Consider the following 15,032-nt stretch of genomic DNA (forward strand, 5'->3'; position numbering starts at 1 on the left):
TTAGAGTCTTCGATGAAGTCCATGAGGTATTGGTGTTGATATAATGATCCTCTTCCAAAGTGGAAGGCAGAGATTGATAGCTCAGTGTCCACACAAGGGTCATAAGGGGCACCAAAGAAAACTAACAGTTTATGTCCGAGGTGGCTCAAGAAGAAGAGAAACAGAGAACCTAAGTACTCCATGGTAGAGAACCTAAGTACTCCATGGTAGCCAAACTGTCTGTGGGAATGCAGCTGCAGGTACAGAGAAAAGAGAATAACTGGGGCTAACTTTGGAGCAAGAGGAAGCAACCCGGCAAAGAAAAAGTTGGGTGTGAGAGCCAAAGAAGAAGCAATAGAAAGCCCTGAGGGGAAAAAAAATAATTAATTAAAAAAAAGAAAGAAAGCCCTGAGAAAGAAGGAGGGAAAGAGTTGTCAGCTGATAGGAAAGGGTAGAGGGAGGAATGGTTAGAGAAGAAGGGCCAACTTTGAAGCTCTCCATTTTGAATAACCCCTACAGAAATCAAAGTGGTCATTTCATCCAAGGCAGTATTTTTCTGAGAATGAGTATGGGCTCTGAATGTCATTTGGGCTAACTCAATGGCCACTTTTTTTTTTAACTCAATGGCCACTTTTGACACTTATTATGTGTCTAACCCTTGAGCAAGTTCTTTCACCTTCCTTTGCGTTGGTGTCCTCGCCTGGAAAAGGAAGATAACCACCTCTACCTGAGAAGGTTGTTCAGAAGATTACACAAGATGGAGTGCTTGCAAAGACCTGGCCCGCAAGTACTCAGCGAACGGCTGTTAGCCTTCTCCTGGAAACCGCCCATTTTCCAGTCTGATACATGGCATTTCTTTTGAGCGAACTGTGTGGTGTCTCCCACAGCACCTCTGCCTTCAGAATCCCAGGTTGAAGTGGAAAGGTACCTGTGCTACCTTCCCACAATGATTTGAGCACACAGTATGGATTCACAAAGATGTTTTTTTAGCTAAATAAAGAGGCATTGTTAAGAGAACCTATGTCTCATAGACCATGTCTTCTCACATTTTCTTCCATGTCTTTCTCTAATCTCTTTCAGTTATGTATGTCCTACCCCTTCCCTCTACAACAGAAAGTCTCATCTAGAGATAGGTATGGGCTTTCTCCTACTACCACTGCCCTGGCAGTGGGGTAATGACTGAGGGCAGGAAATGCCCGGCATTTCCTGTGAGTCCAGGTCTTTACATCTCACCCAGTTCCTTGCTTCTAACTTGATCTTCTTGCAGACTTAATAGCAGAAGTTGAAGGTAAGGAGAGGCCTTTGTTTGTCTGCCTGGGGGCAGAAGGGAATTTCTCCCCTAGCACAACTGACAAGCTCCTGAAAACAGGATGTTAAGATAATGTATGTGCTTAACCTTAGGGGCAGGGCAGGAACTGAACAGCCTGTCCTATTCAGACAGATAATGGAGTTCAACAACAACATAAAGAAGTCAAAAAGAGGGATCTTGAGGTTAGCAGACCACTTACCAAGTGATTCTCAACCTTCCTAATGCCACAACCCTTTAATACAGTTCCTCATGTTGTGGTGACCCCACCCAACCATAAAATTATTTTCGTTGCTACTTCATAACTGTAATTTTGCTACTGTTATGAATCAGGCGGCCCCTGTGAAAGGGTTGAGAACCGCTGACTTAGTCCCTTAAAGCACATTGTTTTCTTTTCCTGAGAAGTTTCTTACTTCTCTTGATCATCAACAATGAAATTGGAGCTGAGCTAAGAACTTTTGCATGTTTGTCACATTGAATGTCCTAATACCCTCAGGTACTAACGTTGTTTACATAAAAGCATGCAGGCTCACAGAAGTTAAGTAAGTAGCCAAAGGTCGGGATTTGAATGAACCCAAAGCCACCAGTGATTCTTATGCATTCCATCTCCTAACCTTCTGTCTGCTGGTGACTCTATTTTCTCCTTCTGTTTTGTACTCCCCATATGCCCACTTTACTACATGCTGGCTGAGTTCCCTTATCTCAAACTCGGAAGGATGAACAGGGTCTGTTCTAGGACACTGGAGTTGAAAGTGCTCACAGGTCCCTGCTTCCCTACTTCTCTTATGTTTACCAGTAAACATTTACTTTTGCATTTTGCTTTGTTGTTGTTAAACCCCTAGCCTCTCCTTTTCCTGACACCATCTGTCAAAGCACAAGGAGTGTGCTGTGGACAGACCCTAGCCTTCTGCTTCAGCCTCTTCTGAGGCTTACTAAATAGGTTCAAAAAAGAAAGAAATAAAAGTACACATGAAAATACACTTAGATCGATTGGTCTCTGGCTGGATAAATGCAGCGCTGGGGGATAAGCATTGGCCTTCAAACTGCCAGGTCAGCAGTTCAAACCCACTAGTTGTTCCACAGGAGAAAGGTGAGATTGTCTGCTCCCATAAAGATGACCACCTCCGGAACCCTAAGCGCCATGACTAGGAGTTGACTTGAGAGCAGTGGGCATTTTTTTCATTGTTGTTGCCAGTTGTTGTTGTTTTTTGGGGGGGTTCCCTCTGGGTAGCTCGCTCACACCCTGGAGTGGATCCAAGCCTAGGAAAAAAATCCTGCTGACCCTAAGTTTCTCATAAGGACATTGGAGGAGGGCCTCAGCCCAGAAACTCCTGATTTCCTGAGGTCCTCTCTTACATACACCTGTCTTTGTTCCATCTATTTGTCTCCATTCCCCCTATTTCCACCACCCCCCTGCCACACACCCTGCAACCATGGCCGTTCTTCTGGTGGGGCTATGTTACGGGGGCGGCGATGGACCGGGCGGGCACAGAACAGGTGGGTGCAGGCTGGGTGTCGGGCGCTGGGACACAAGTGCTCTGTGTGTAGGGTGGGCGGAAGTCAGGGCGTTTGATCTGAATTCTAAAGGGCGTTGTTCAGAGCCCCACAAAGGTCTCATTGTGCAAACACTGGGTATAAAGCAGCATATGACTCCCCAGCACCCGGCTGTGATGAATTGGAACACAGGCACGGACCCAGGGACTGCTCCCCCTGCACAGATATGAGACCATAGGGGACCTGTCTGGGTGGCCTCAGAGACAGGCACTCAAGGTAACAGGGCTTTATTGAGTTTGCCCCAGGTCCAGAGCCCACGAGCTGAGAGACAGGGAGCAGGGAGGACTAGCTGATGGGAGAACAAGATTGGTCTGGCAAAGAGAAGGGCTAGAGACGAAAAAACGCTTTGGGTGAAAGTGAAGAAAGGGGATGGGATGCGGGGCTCAGGAAGGTCAAGACCAGTGTGGGAGGAGGAGGAGATGGAGGAGGAGGAGGAGGAGGAGAGGTAAGCAAAGGAGATTATCGTCATGGGAAAAACTATGGCTCTTGCTTCCTTTCACGCCTGACTCTTGGAAGAGGTGTGGGGCAGGGGCTGGGGGTGGGGGTGGGGTGCGGTGTGGGGGTGTGGGGTGTGTGTGACTGGCAGTGTTATAGCCCCGATCTTATTGTCCCACCTCTCTGACAGCTTGCTTTGTGGCTCGTGTTTTACAGGTGTGAATGAGGCAGGATGAACTGGGCAGGTTTGTACACCTTGCTCAGTGGTGTGAACCGGCACTCTACCGCCATTGGCCGGGTGTGGCTCTCGGTCATCTTCATCTTCCGAATCATGGTGCTGGTGGTGGCTGCAGAGAGTGTGTGGGGCGACGAAAAGTCTTCCTTCATCTGCAACACCCTCCAGCCTGGCTGTAACAGCGTCTGCTATGACCATTTTTTCCCTATTTCCCATGTTCGGCTGTGGTCTCTGCAGCTCATCTTGGTCTCTACGCCCGCTCTCCTTGTGGCTATGCACGTGGCTCACCAGCAGCACCTAGAGAAGAAAATGCTACGGCGTGAGGGCCATGGGGACTCTATACACCTGGAGGAGGTGAAGAGGCACAAGGTCCACATCTCAGGGACACTGTGGTGGACCTATGTCATCAGCGTAGTATTTCGGCTGCTGTTCGAGGCCGTCTTCATGTACGTCTTTTATTTACTCTACCCTGGCTACGCCATGGTACGCCTGGTCAAGTGCGACGCCTACCCCTGCCCCAACACCGTGGATTGCTTTGTGTCCCGCCCCACAGAGAAAACGGTCTTCACTGTTTTTATGCTAGCCGCCTCGGGCATCTGCATCATCCTCAATGTGGCTGAGGTGGTGTACCTCATCATCCGGGCCTGTGCTCGCCGAGCCCAGCACCGCTCCAATCCGCCCTCCCGAAAGGGCTCAGGCTTTGGCCACCGCTTCTCACCTGAATACAAGCAGAACGAGATCAACAAGCTGCTGAGCGAGCAGGATGGCTCTCTGAAAGACATATTGCGCCGCAGCCCCGGCACTGGGGCCGGCCTGGCTGAGAAGAGTGACCGCTGCTCAGCCTGCTGATGCCACATACCAGGCAACCTCCCAGGCCGCCCCCACCCTATCCTGGGCCTGTTCCTCCTTCCTCCCTGCTGCTACGCAGGCCTCTGCCTGCTAGGAAACACGGGATCCAAACCTTTCCTCCCTCCCACTTTGTCTTCCTCCAGGGCCTTCCTCCAGAGCGACTGGAGAGGGAGAAAGCCCGAAGGCACAGAAACCAGTCCTCCAGGGTAATAGGGGATGCAGGGTGGGCGTGGGCAACTCTTTCTGCCTGTACCCCTACCCCTTGCTCTGCCCTCTTCCTCTCCCGGAGACCACTGGGGACAAGAGATAAGATGGTCTGACAGTAGCTCCAATTATGAAACTAATCTTAACCCTGTACTGTCAGATACTCCATTCTTCAGAGTCACATCAGTGGGGAGGGATATGGGCCAGTGAAGTGAAGACCGGGATGCTGTGGGCTTATGGAAGGAGAAGGGGCGGTAACAACAAGGAAACCCTTTGCTGGATGGCAGAGTCTGCAGCGGGGGAGTTAGCAAAGGAGAAGCAGGCAGATCAGTTGGTGGTTGGGAAGGGCTGCCTTTGCCTTGAGTCCCCAAGGCCTCTCTCTCTCTCTCTCTGCCTGGAATGTTACACATTAAACAGGATTTTACAGTGAACGAGGAGGTGGCTTGTGTGTTTGTCAAGTTCTTTCTCCTGTAACCTCTGACCGCTCTCTGGATGAGCTGGCCTTGGCTTTTTGTAGAGCAAGAAAGGAATGGGGCAAAAGAAATAGTGGTATGAGGAAATGAAGCTGCAAACCGAGAGACCACTGCACTCCTGGCCCAGCAAAGCCAGCCCCTGAGCCCTTCTCTCCTCTGCTGTGCTGCTTTGTTTTCATTTTTTTTAATCACACCTCTAGTGAGATATAATTCACATACCTCCCTCCTCTGATTTTAAATTGATTAAAGTAACTCCATCTGGAGAGACAGGATATGATAAATTCCTCAAGTCTTAGAGAAATATGCACATATTCCCCTGGCACCTTGATGAGAGACTCCCCTGCTCCTTCATTCCTCCAAAATCCAAATCCAACTCACTGCCATTGAGTAGATGTCGACTCATAGTGACCTTATATGACAGGGTAGAACTGCCCCTGTGAGTTTCCAAGACTAGAACTCTATTGGAGAAGAAAACCCTAAGTTTCTACCTTGGAGTGGCTGGTGGTTGTGAACTGCTCACCTTGTAGTTACACCACCAGGTTGTTTCATTGCATGCCTAGGGCGAGGTATTTCCCTTCTCAAAATCAAACTCACTGCCATCAAGTTGATTCCAACGTATGGTGACCTCCTAGGGCAGAATACAACTACCCACCCACCCACCCACCCACCCCCCCCAAAAAAAAAGAACTACCCCTTTTGCGGCTTCTGAGGCTTTAAATTTTTACAGGAGTAGACAGCCTCATCTTTCTACCCTGGAGTGACTGATGGGTTCGAACCACTGGCCTTGTAGTTGGCAGCTCATTACGCTACCCTCAAAATTAAACATTCCCTCCAAAGGAATGCCCCTACCACTCACCTGGGGGATTGCACAATTACACTGACCCCTTTCCTCTGGACATCGCCTTCTCATTTTCTCTTCCTCCCCAAGTTTCTTCCCTTAGAAATCAATACCTCCACTCCACAGATGTCTCACCACAGGTTGAAAATTCCCACCAGCAACTTCCTGCTAGTATCGCTCTTCCAACTGGAAGGTAGCTTCCCTTCTCCCAGGCAGCTGGAGTAGGAAATGCTCCAGATGGGATCGGACAAAATTGGTTCAAGTTCTGGTTCTGTCACTTAGTAGCAAGACCTTCTTCCTCAAAACCCAGTCTCCTTGTAAGCAAACTTGGACCAGCCTAGTACATCTCTGAGCTCCTTTTAACATGCTCTGTTCTATGATTCCTTAAGGTTTCCTCAGCCTCACAGGGATTTCTCCATGTTAGAGTCACGGCCCTCACAAACGGTCTCTCATAATAAAAGTTTCCTCTATGGCAAATTTCTCTTTCAGCTTCCCAACCTCCCAAGCAGGAAAAATGATTAGCCACTCCCTCTCAGAGTATGCTGACTCCATGTGGGAAGAATAGCAGAAAGGAAGAGAGATTCTGGCATAACCTCATTAGAATTGTTCTCTGGGTTTTTGGTTTTGTTTTTCCTTCGGAAAGCAAGGAAGGTTTACTCTGTTCAAGGAAGTTCCTCCTTTAGGAAAGGAAGGAAAGAATAAGCACTCCCTCCCCTCAAATGCTACATTCTCTGAGAGAAAACTCTCTGCCCACCGCCCTCCCAGCCACCCCACCCCCCACTTGAAAAAAGAAACACATTCCTTTACTGCAGAGATTTCCTTTCTCCTCAGAAACTGACATCCTCTACTGTCAGAGGAGAGGTCCCCATCCTCCTCAGGGTGGGAGAGGGTTCCTTTCATGTTGAAGTAGACTTTCTCCCCCCACAACATAACCCAAGATAAGACAACAACCACGGAGTGTGTATCCTATGTCCATCCAAAAGGCCACCAAGAGAACGATTTCCTTGGAAATTTTCCATCCGGAGTCAGGAGGCAGCCTCGTGCTTTCCTCACACTGAGAAACGCTAAAGCTATCGTCTGCGCAGGAACGTAGTTTCTCTTCAAAGGTTCCACTGTTGTTCCCCTTGGGAAAGAGACTCCAACTCCACATCAAGACTTACCTCCCAGGCCTGGCGGTTCCTAAAAATAGATGACACAATATTCTTGTGTCCTATGACCCAGCCGGTGACTGGCCACAGGAATCGTGGAGAGTAGCTGATCTATACAATGTCTCAGGAAATAGGCAGGAAGGTCAGGCAAACCCCCCTGAGGCTATTTTTTTTAATTGGAAACTCTAGCACAATGATGTGTGAAAGAGAGAGGGGATTGAGGCTTAGTACCTGCCACTGAATGGACACTCAATGTTTTGAGTAACTGGAGTAGTAAATTTGTTGATGTTAGGTTCCAGGGAGTCAGTTTCCACCCAGAGTCGGTTCTCACCCATACTGACCCTATGCACAACAGAACAAAGGGCCTTCCTCTTGTTCCCGGCCCTTCTATGTTACCAAGCACGATGTCCTTCAGGGACTGGTCTCTCCTGACAATATGCCCAGAGTATGTAAGGCGAAGTCTCGTCATCCTTGCCTCTAAGGAACACTCTGGCCCTACTTCTTCCAAGACAGTTGCGTTTGTCCTTTTATTTTACAGTTGTTTGTCCATGGACTTTTCATCAATATTGTTCACCAGCACCACAATTCAAATGCATCCATTTTTATTTCGGTCTTCCTAATTCATTGTCCATCTTTTCACATGCATGCGAGACAACTGAAAATTCCATGGCAAAGAAAGAAAGAAAGAAAAACGAGGAGCTGATTCCAGGAGCCCAAGCAGAAAGTGAGAATTTTGGAGAATGATGAGGGCAACGAATGCATAGGTGTGCTTTACACAATTGATTTATGTGTGGATTGTGATAAGACTTGTATGAGCCCCAATAAAATGAATAAAAAATAAATTAAAAATTTTTTTAAATAAACTAAAAGTCCAAGGAAAAAAATTTTTTAAAAGAAAATTCCATGGCTTGGGTCAGGCACACCTTAGTCCTCAAAGTGATCTCCCTGCTTTTCAATACTCTAGAGAGGCCTTGTGCAGCAGATTACTTAGTGCAAGTCATCTTTTGATCTCTTGACCGCAGTTTCCATGAGGGTTGATTGTGGCTCCTAGTAAAACAAGATCTTTGACAACTTCAACCTTTTCTCGATTTGTTACCTATTGTTCCAGTTGTGAGGGGTTTGGTCTTCTTTATATTGAGTAGTAAGTCACACTGAAGGCTGCCAACGTTGATCTTCATCAGCAAGTGCTTCAAGTCCTCCCCACTTTCAGCAGGCAAGGTTGTGTCATCTGTATATAGCAGGTTGTTAAGCCTGATGCTGCATTCTTCTTCTTAGAATCCAGTTTCTCTGATATAGTAAAGAGAGTCGTAAAGAGGGTATTCAAATTAGGAAATTTGTTCTCCATTTATTAGTTATATCCCTTCTCAGTTTCCTTATCAATGTTGTTATTGTTGTTCCATGCCATTGAGTCAGTTCCGACCCATAGAGACCCTGTGCACAACCAAATGAAACACTGCCCGGTCCCGCTCCATCCTCACAACTGTTCCTGTGCTTGAGCCCATTGTTGCAGCCATTGGGTCAATCCAGCTCCCTGAGGACTTTCTTTTTTGCTGCCCTTTTACTTTACCAAACATGATGTCCTTCTCCAGGGACTAGTCTCTCTGATAACATGTCCAAAAGACAGGGTGAACAATAACCTCCCTACCTCTTTCACGGGGCTTTTATAAGACTCCAGTAAGATGTATTCAAAAGCTGTTTATAAACTCTAAAAACCAAGATGTTGTCATAAGCACCGAGACCATAGCCTTAAGGTATGCTAAGTACTTGAGATGAGCTAGAAAAGAGTGAGGTTGCTTCAATTAGGCTGAATTTGGAAAGAGTTGGCCACGCCCAGGCAGTGGCCAACAGTCCAAACAGCAAAGTCCAAGAGATGTTGCAAACTCGAGCATGACTCATTTAGGGTTGAGTTGAGTTAGTTAGTTTATTGTGGCAACCTGGCCAATAAACACATGTGGGGTTAATTGAAGGGCGGAGGGATAAATGGCTCGGTGAGCCTCGCCTTTCTAGTTTTCGGGTCGCTTGCTTTCTGATGGTCGGACCAGGGTGCAGCTGCCTTAGCCAGTTCCCTGCTTCAGCTGGCAAGGCTCACTTCCTGCAAGACATCCCTGAGAAGTCGCATGGACTTACCTCGATGCAGCCCTGGGTGCTGGAGCACCCGTGTGAAGAACCCTGCCAGCGCTGAGATGCTTACACATTCACTGATTCAGCTTTCCTCCTGCAGTCGGCGCCATAGTGTGTGCTTTGTGAGATGGAGGAGGACTTTGTGGATTGGTGTCGGACATATGGGTTAATGTTGGACTTGCGGGCTTGGGCAGCACTGGGTTGGAATATTTTGTTGATGCGCACTTAACCTTTATATAAAGCTCTCTCTTAAACATGAGTTTCTGTGGATTTGTTTCTCTAAAATACCCAGACTAACAGAGGGGTCAATGTTTAAGAGATTTGTTCTAGGGACAGAATAGGCCTAATCAGAGGGTGTCCGTGTTTATTAGGGATCGATCATCTAGGACCTTGTCCAGGAATCCTGGTGGCACTGTGGGGTAAGCACTGGGCTGCTAAACCCCATGGTCGGCAGCTCAACCCGGCAGCAGTTCCTCCGAAAAAAAGGGCAAAAAGATGAGGCTATCGGCTTCCTGTAAAGATTCGCTGCCTCCAAAACCTTACAAAGGATCACCTTGGGCAGGAGCTGATTCTATGTCAGTGGTTACAGTCTTTTAAAGAATCCCTGGTGGTACAACAGTTAAGCGCTTCACTGCAAACCCCAGTGTTGGTGGTTCAAATGCACCCCACGGCTTCATGGGAGAAAGACCTGCTGTCTGCTTGCAACTAGATTACAGTCTAGAAAACCCTAAGAGGTAGTTCTGTGTTGCCACATGGGTTCATCGTGAGTAGAAAATCAATTAAATAGCACCTAATAACAATAGCAACATGTTCTTTTAAGGTTCTAGGATGGTGCAATTGGTTTGCATTCAACTCTTCACTAAAGCAGCGGTTCTCGACCTGTGTGTCGTGACCCCTTTGAGGGGGTCGAACGACCCTTTCACAGGGGTCGACCGATTCATAGCAGTAGCAAAATTACAGTGTTGAGGTAGCAACGAAAGTAATTAAGAAAGTGGTGTTAACAAACCCAGGGACAAGGGAACAACAAGTGATCCAAATCAGTGGTGAGGACGGTGTAGGAGGCCTGGTAGGGCTTGATCAAGGGTAATGTAACCCAGAGGAATTACTGAAAGACAAAGGAAGGCTGAGCACGATAGTGGGAGAAGAGGAAAGTAAAAGGAAATAGAGGAAAGAGCTAGGAGGCAAAGGGCATTTAAAGAGGTCTAAATAAAGGCATGCACATAAGTAAATATATATATGAGGATGGGGAAATAGATCTACGTGCATATATTTATAGGTTTAGTATGAAGGTAGCAGATGGACATTGGGCCTCCACTCAAGTACTTCCTTAATGCAAGAATATTTTGCTCTATTAAACTGCCATTCCATTATGCTCAATTTCCCGACAGGATCACTGACGACAATGCGGGTACATAAGCAAAGTGGTGAAGAAAGCTGACGGAGTCTAACCATCAAAAGATATAGCGTCTGGGATCTTACAGACTTGAAGGTAAAAAAGCGGCCATCTAGCTCAGAAGCAACAAAGCCCACATGGAAGAAGCACACCAGCCTGTGTGATCACAAGATGTCGAAGGGATGAGGTAGCAGGCATCAAAGAACAAAAAATCATATCCTTGTGTGCTCACCTCCCCGATACAATCGCTGAAGACAAATGGGTGCTTAAGCAAATGTGGTGAAGAAAGCTGATGGTGCCCAGCTATCAAAAGCTATAGCATATGGTGCCTTAAAGGCTTGAAAGTAAACAAGCAGCCATCTAGCTCAGAAGCAACAAAGCCCACATGGAAGAAGCACACCAACCTGTGTGATCACGAGATGTTGAAGGGATGAGGTATCCGGCATCAAATAACAAAAAATCAGATCATTGTGAAGGAGGGGGAGTGCGGAGTGGGGACCCAAAGCCCATCTGTAGGCAACTAGACATCCCCTTACAGAAGGGTCGCAGGGAGGAGATGAGCCAGTCAGGGTGCAGTGTAGCAATGATGAAACATACAACTTTCCTCTAGTTCCTAAATGCTCCCCCCCCCCCACTACCAGGATCCCAATTCTACCTTACAAATCTGGCTAGAACAGAGGATGTATACTGGTACAGATAGGAACTGGAGTCACAGGGACTCCAGGATGGATGATCCTTTCAGGACCAGTGGTGAGAGTGGTGATACATGGAAGGTGGAAGGAAGGTGGGGTAGAGAGGGGGAACCGATTACAGGAATCTACATATAACCTCCTCCCTGGGGGATGGACAACAGAAAAGTGGGTGAAGGGAGACGTTGGACAGTGTAAGATATGACAAAATAATAATTTATAAATTCTCAAGGGTTCATGAGGGAGGGGGAGGGAGGAGGGAGGGGAAAAATGAGGAGCTGATGCCAGGAGCTTACATATAGAGCAAATGTCTTGAGAATGATGAGCGTAACGAATGTACAAATGTGCTTTAAACAATTGATGTATGTATGGATTGTGATAAGAGTTGTATGAGCCCCCAATAAAATGATTAAAAAATATTTTTGAAGCAAAAACAAACAAACAGAGATGGGGGTAAGTAAACAGAATTAGTTCCTGGATGAAAGGGGCTAACTGAACTAGGAGCATAATCAGGCCCTACCCAGCTGATTTGGGATTTAAAGAAGGCTGCAGTATCCACAGAGAATTGGCATGGCAACCACAAACTGGTTCTGATGCTCAATCAGATCACCTGGGCACACACAGAGGGGACTAGAGGGGAATGATTGATCTATTTACTGATTCTACAATACTTAAATTCCAGATCTGACTTATGATAGCGAAAGGGACAAAGAAGATCTAATCTCCCAAGTTGGGCTGCCTTTGATCCCTGGACTAGGCCAGGCTGAACCAGTCATCAAACGGGGGTGAAATTAAGGTGTATCTTCAGGGTTAGGTACAGAATCTGTGATGGAGGGTTCAAGGAATGGAATGGCTGGAGATGAGTTGGCAAAGATAAACTATGACCAGTTTGTGATGGGGTGATAGGTCATGGGAAACCATTAAAGGTTTTGAGTAGGGGAGTGACACCTTCAGATTTGTATTTGGAAGCTCATTTTGGCAGCAACGTGGAGAATCGATTGGGGGTTGGAAAGAGTAGCGACAGAATGGCTCGTTACGAAGCTACTGCCAAAGACCAAGTGAGGACTGAAAGACTAGGGCAGTGGCAGAGGGCATGCTAAGAAGAGAGATATGAGAGATATCTTTAATATAGAATCTCAAACAAGACTTGATGTCTGAGTGTGGGGACACGGAAGAGCTAAAAATCATTTGGAGTTTCCCTTCCCTCTCTTAAGGAGCCCTGGTGGCATCAGTAGGTTACTAGTTGGACTGCTAACTGCAAAGTCAGTAGTTCAATACCACTAGGTGCTCTCTGAAAGAAAGATGAGGTTTTCTACTGCCCAAAAGATTTACAGCCTTGGAAACCTATGGTGGCAGTTCTGCTCTGTCCGGTGTGGTTGATATATGACAATGAGAGAGAATGAGTTCCCCGTCTTTGACTGTCAAACTCCTAATCATTCAAGACTGCTCGAATGCCATTTCCAGTGGGAAATTCACCTTTCTTCTCTGCCTCTAGCGAAGACTCTCACAGAAAATTCTTCTTCCCCTTCACGCTGAGTTCCCATAGTGCATTCGAATGTATACCTGTTAGAAGGTGGTGATTAACACTTTTAAAGTGTTAAAAGCAAAGATGTCCTTTGGAGGAAGGGAAAAGGTGCACTTACTTGACCCAAGCCAGTATACATGTAAAAGCTGAACAATGAATAAGGAAATCTGAAGAAGAATTGATATTGGAGAAGAGTGAATGTACCACAGACTTCCAGAAGAAGGACCAAATCTGTGTTCAAAGCATAGCCAGAATGTTTCTTATGTAAAAGTAGTATAACCAGAATGCTCACATTAATTAGACATGGTATCAAGAGGGCCAGCCCCTGGAGAAGGACATCATGCTTGGTAGAGATTCACTAATGAGATTCATTGACACAGTGGCTGCAACAGTGGGCGCTGAAATGGCAGTGCTTACTAGGACAGCGCAGGACTGGATAGTGTTTCCTTTTTTTGTACATGAGGTGTACTGAGGAGTTGTACCTGAGCCAACAGCACCTAGTAACTAAAACAGCTACTTGCGTGTTTGACCCCTAGTAGCTGTTGATGTAGGCCGGCTGACTTGAGCAAACAGAAAGAGGGTATAAGCGTGTGCAAAGGCTTAGAAGTTTGAAAGATGCGGGGTGATGTGTAGGAAGTGAGACTGATAAAGTAGGTTGGGTGAGTCCGTGAAGGGTCTTATAGAGCGCGCACAAAAATTTGAACTCTATCATACAAAAACTTCAAACGTTTTGAAACTGCGAGCCCTTCCTAGCTTGCAGGCCAGTAAGCACAATGGTTAAGCACTTGGCTACTAATTGAAAGGTTGGTGTTTTCACTCCCTCAGAGAAAGATCTGACCAACTGCCGTCATAAAAGATTGCACCCTAGAAAACTGTATGGGGCTGCACACGGGATCACTATGAGCTGAAATGGAGTCAATGGCAACTAACAGCAGCAGGATTAAGGGAGAAGAATGGTGAGAACTGAAGAACGGGTTGCCTTGCTCTTAGATAGGAAAAGGAAGTATGGGGGGAGAGGGCATGTCCAAAATTTACCCATCCTCAGAAACAAGGCAATTTGTGGGGTACAGAGACAGAGTCCCTACCCCCAAAGGCCAAAATCAAAGTAAAACTTGTTTTTAATGTGATGTTGAATCACTTTATTGTGATTTGGGTGAAATTCTAGAGAAAATTAAGTCTCAACCCTTTTACACATTTTGTTCTGTGGCGTTACGTTCAGTCCCCTCAATGTAGCAGGCCTCTTTCCCACTTCCTCCATGGGTTATCTGTTTCCATTTGTTCATATTTCCTGTCCCTTCTTACAATCTGAACTTGGTTGGGGAGAAGCAATTCCTCAAAGGTGTTCCCATTCACTTCATAGTCGTCTTGTTTTACTGAAAGGTGATCTCCTGGAGGGTGTCCAGTTCCAGGTCTAAAGAATGCCTAGGAGTCATGGTCTCAGGGGTTCCACCAGTCTTATCAGACCAGGGAATCCAGTAGGATTTTGATTTTTGTTCTGGAGTTTTCATTTCCTCTGCCCAGGACCTTCTATTATGATCCCAGGCACCACATCGTGCTTCTGGTCTCAGGCACGATAAGATATTGAAACACCACTGTGATTATAGTATTCCCTCTAACCCCCACCCCCACCCGGCTCTCTCTTTCTTTTTAGCGCCTCCTCTTGCTTCCCTTCCTCCTTGCCTGCAATTCTTTGAACAAGGGACAAAGACTTTCCTTCTTCAATTAGAGACAAATGTCTTCAAATGAGGATAACTTGGAGAATTGAAACCAACTAAAACCCACTCAAATATAATCAGTTAACGAAACAGTCTGGTAATTCTGCTATCCAAATCTTTCTCGTATCCTTTTGCTCCACAGCATTCCTATTGCTGCTGCTGCCTTACCTTGGGCCTCCTAACTGATAATGAATGTCACCAATAAGAGCTGACATTAGGTGTCTGGTCTAGCACTTCAGGTTAGCTCTTACTTAATCATTATCTTTGATGTAAAAGCATCACTACTGTCCTTATTTTACAGATGAGGAAACTGAGACCTAGAGAGGTTAAGTAACTTGTCCTAGCTGCATAACAAGAAAATAAGGAGCTCGGCTGAGGGGATTGGATCTCATATCTGCCAAAGTTGAAGCGCGTAATCATTTCTGCACCATATTAACCTCCCTTGGAATAATGAAACATTTCCAGATGCCTAAGTGGACACCTCTTCTCCCTTTTAAATCTCAACTCAAAAGATTGGGGTCACTATGAATTGGAATCAACTCGATGACAGTGAGTTTGGAGTTCTTTG

At 46.4% G+C, this 15,032-nt stretch overlaps 1 protein-coding gene across 1 annotated transcript; it reads left to right on the plus strand.

Moving 5' to 3' along the window:
- Positions 1 to 3,506: 3,506 nt before the first annotated feature.
- GJB1 (gap junction protein beta 1) lies at positions 3,507 to 4,358 on the plus strand. Its single transcript, XM_075539285.1, has one exon. It carries the CDS (start codon positions 3,507 to 3,509, stop codon positions 4,356 to 4,358), a length of 852 nt encoding a protein of 283 aa, XP_075395400.1.
- Positions 4,359 to 15,032: the final 10,674 nt, after the last annotated feature.

This window comes from Tenrec ecaudatus, chromosome X (assembly GCF_050624435.1).
Source record: "Tenrec ecaudatus isolate mTenEca1 chromosome X, mTenEca1.hap1, whole genome shotgun sequence".
Taxonomy (NCBI): Eukaryota; Metazoa; Chordata; class Mammalia; order Afrosoricida; family Tenrecidae; genus Tenrec; species Tenrec ecaudatus.

What these genes read in the sequence shown, in the direction of transcription:
- GJB1 (XM_075539285.1), top strand. Translation starts at nt 3,507, where the DNA reads ATGAACTGGGCAGGTTTGTACACCTTGCTCAGTGGTGTGAACCGGCAC.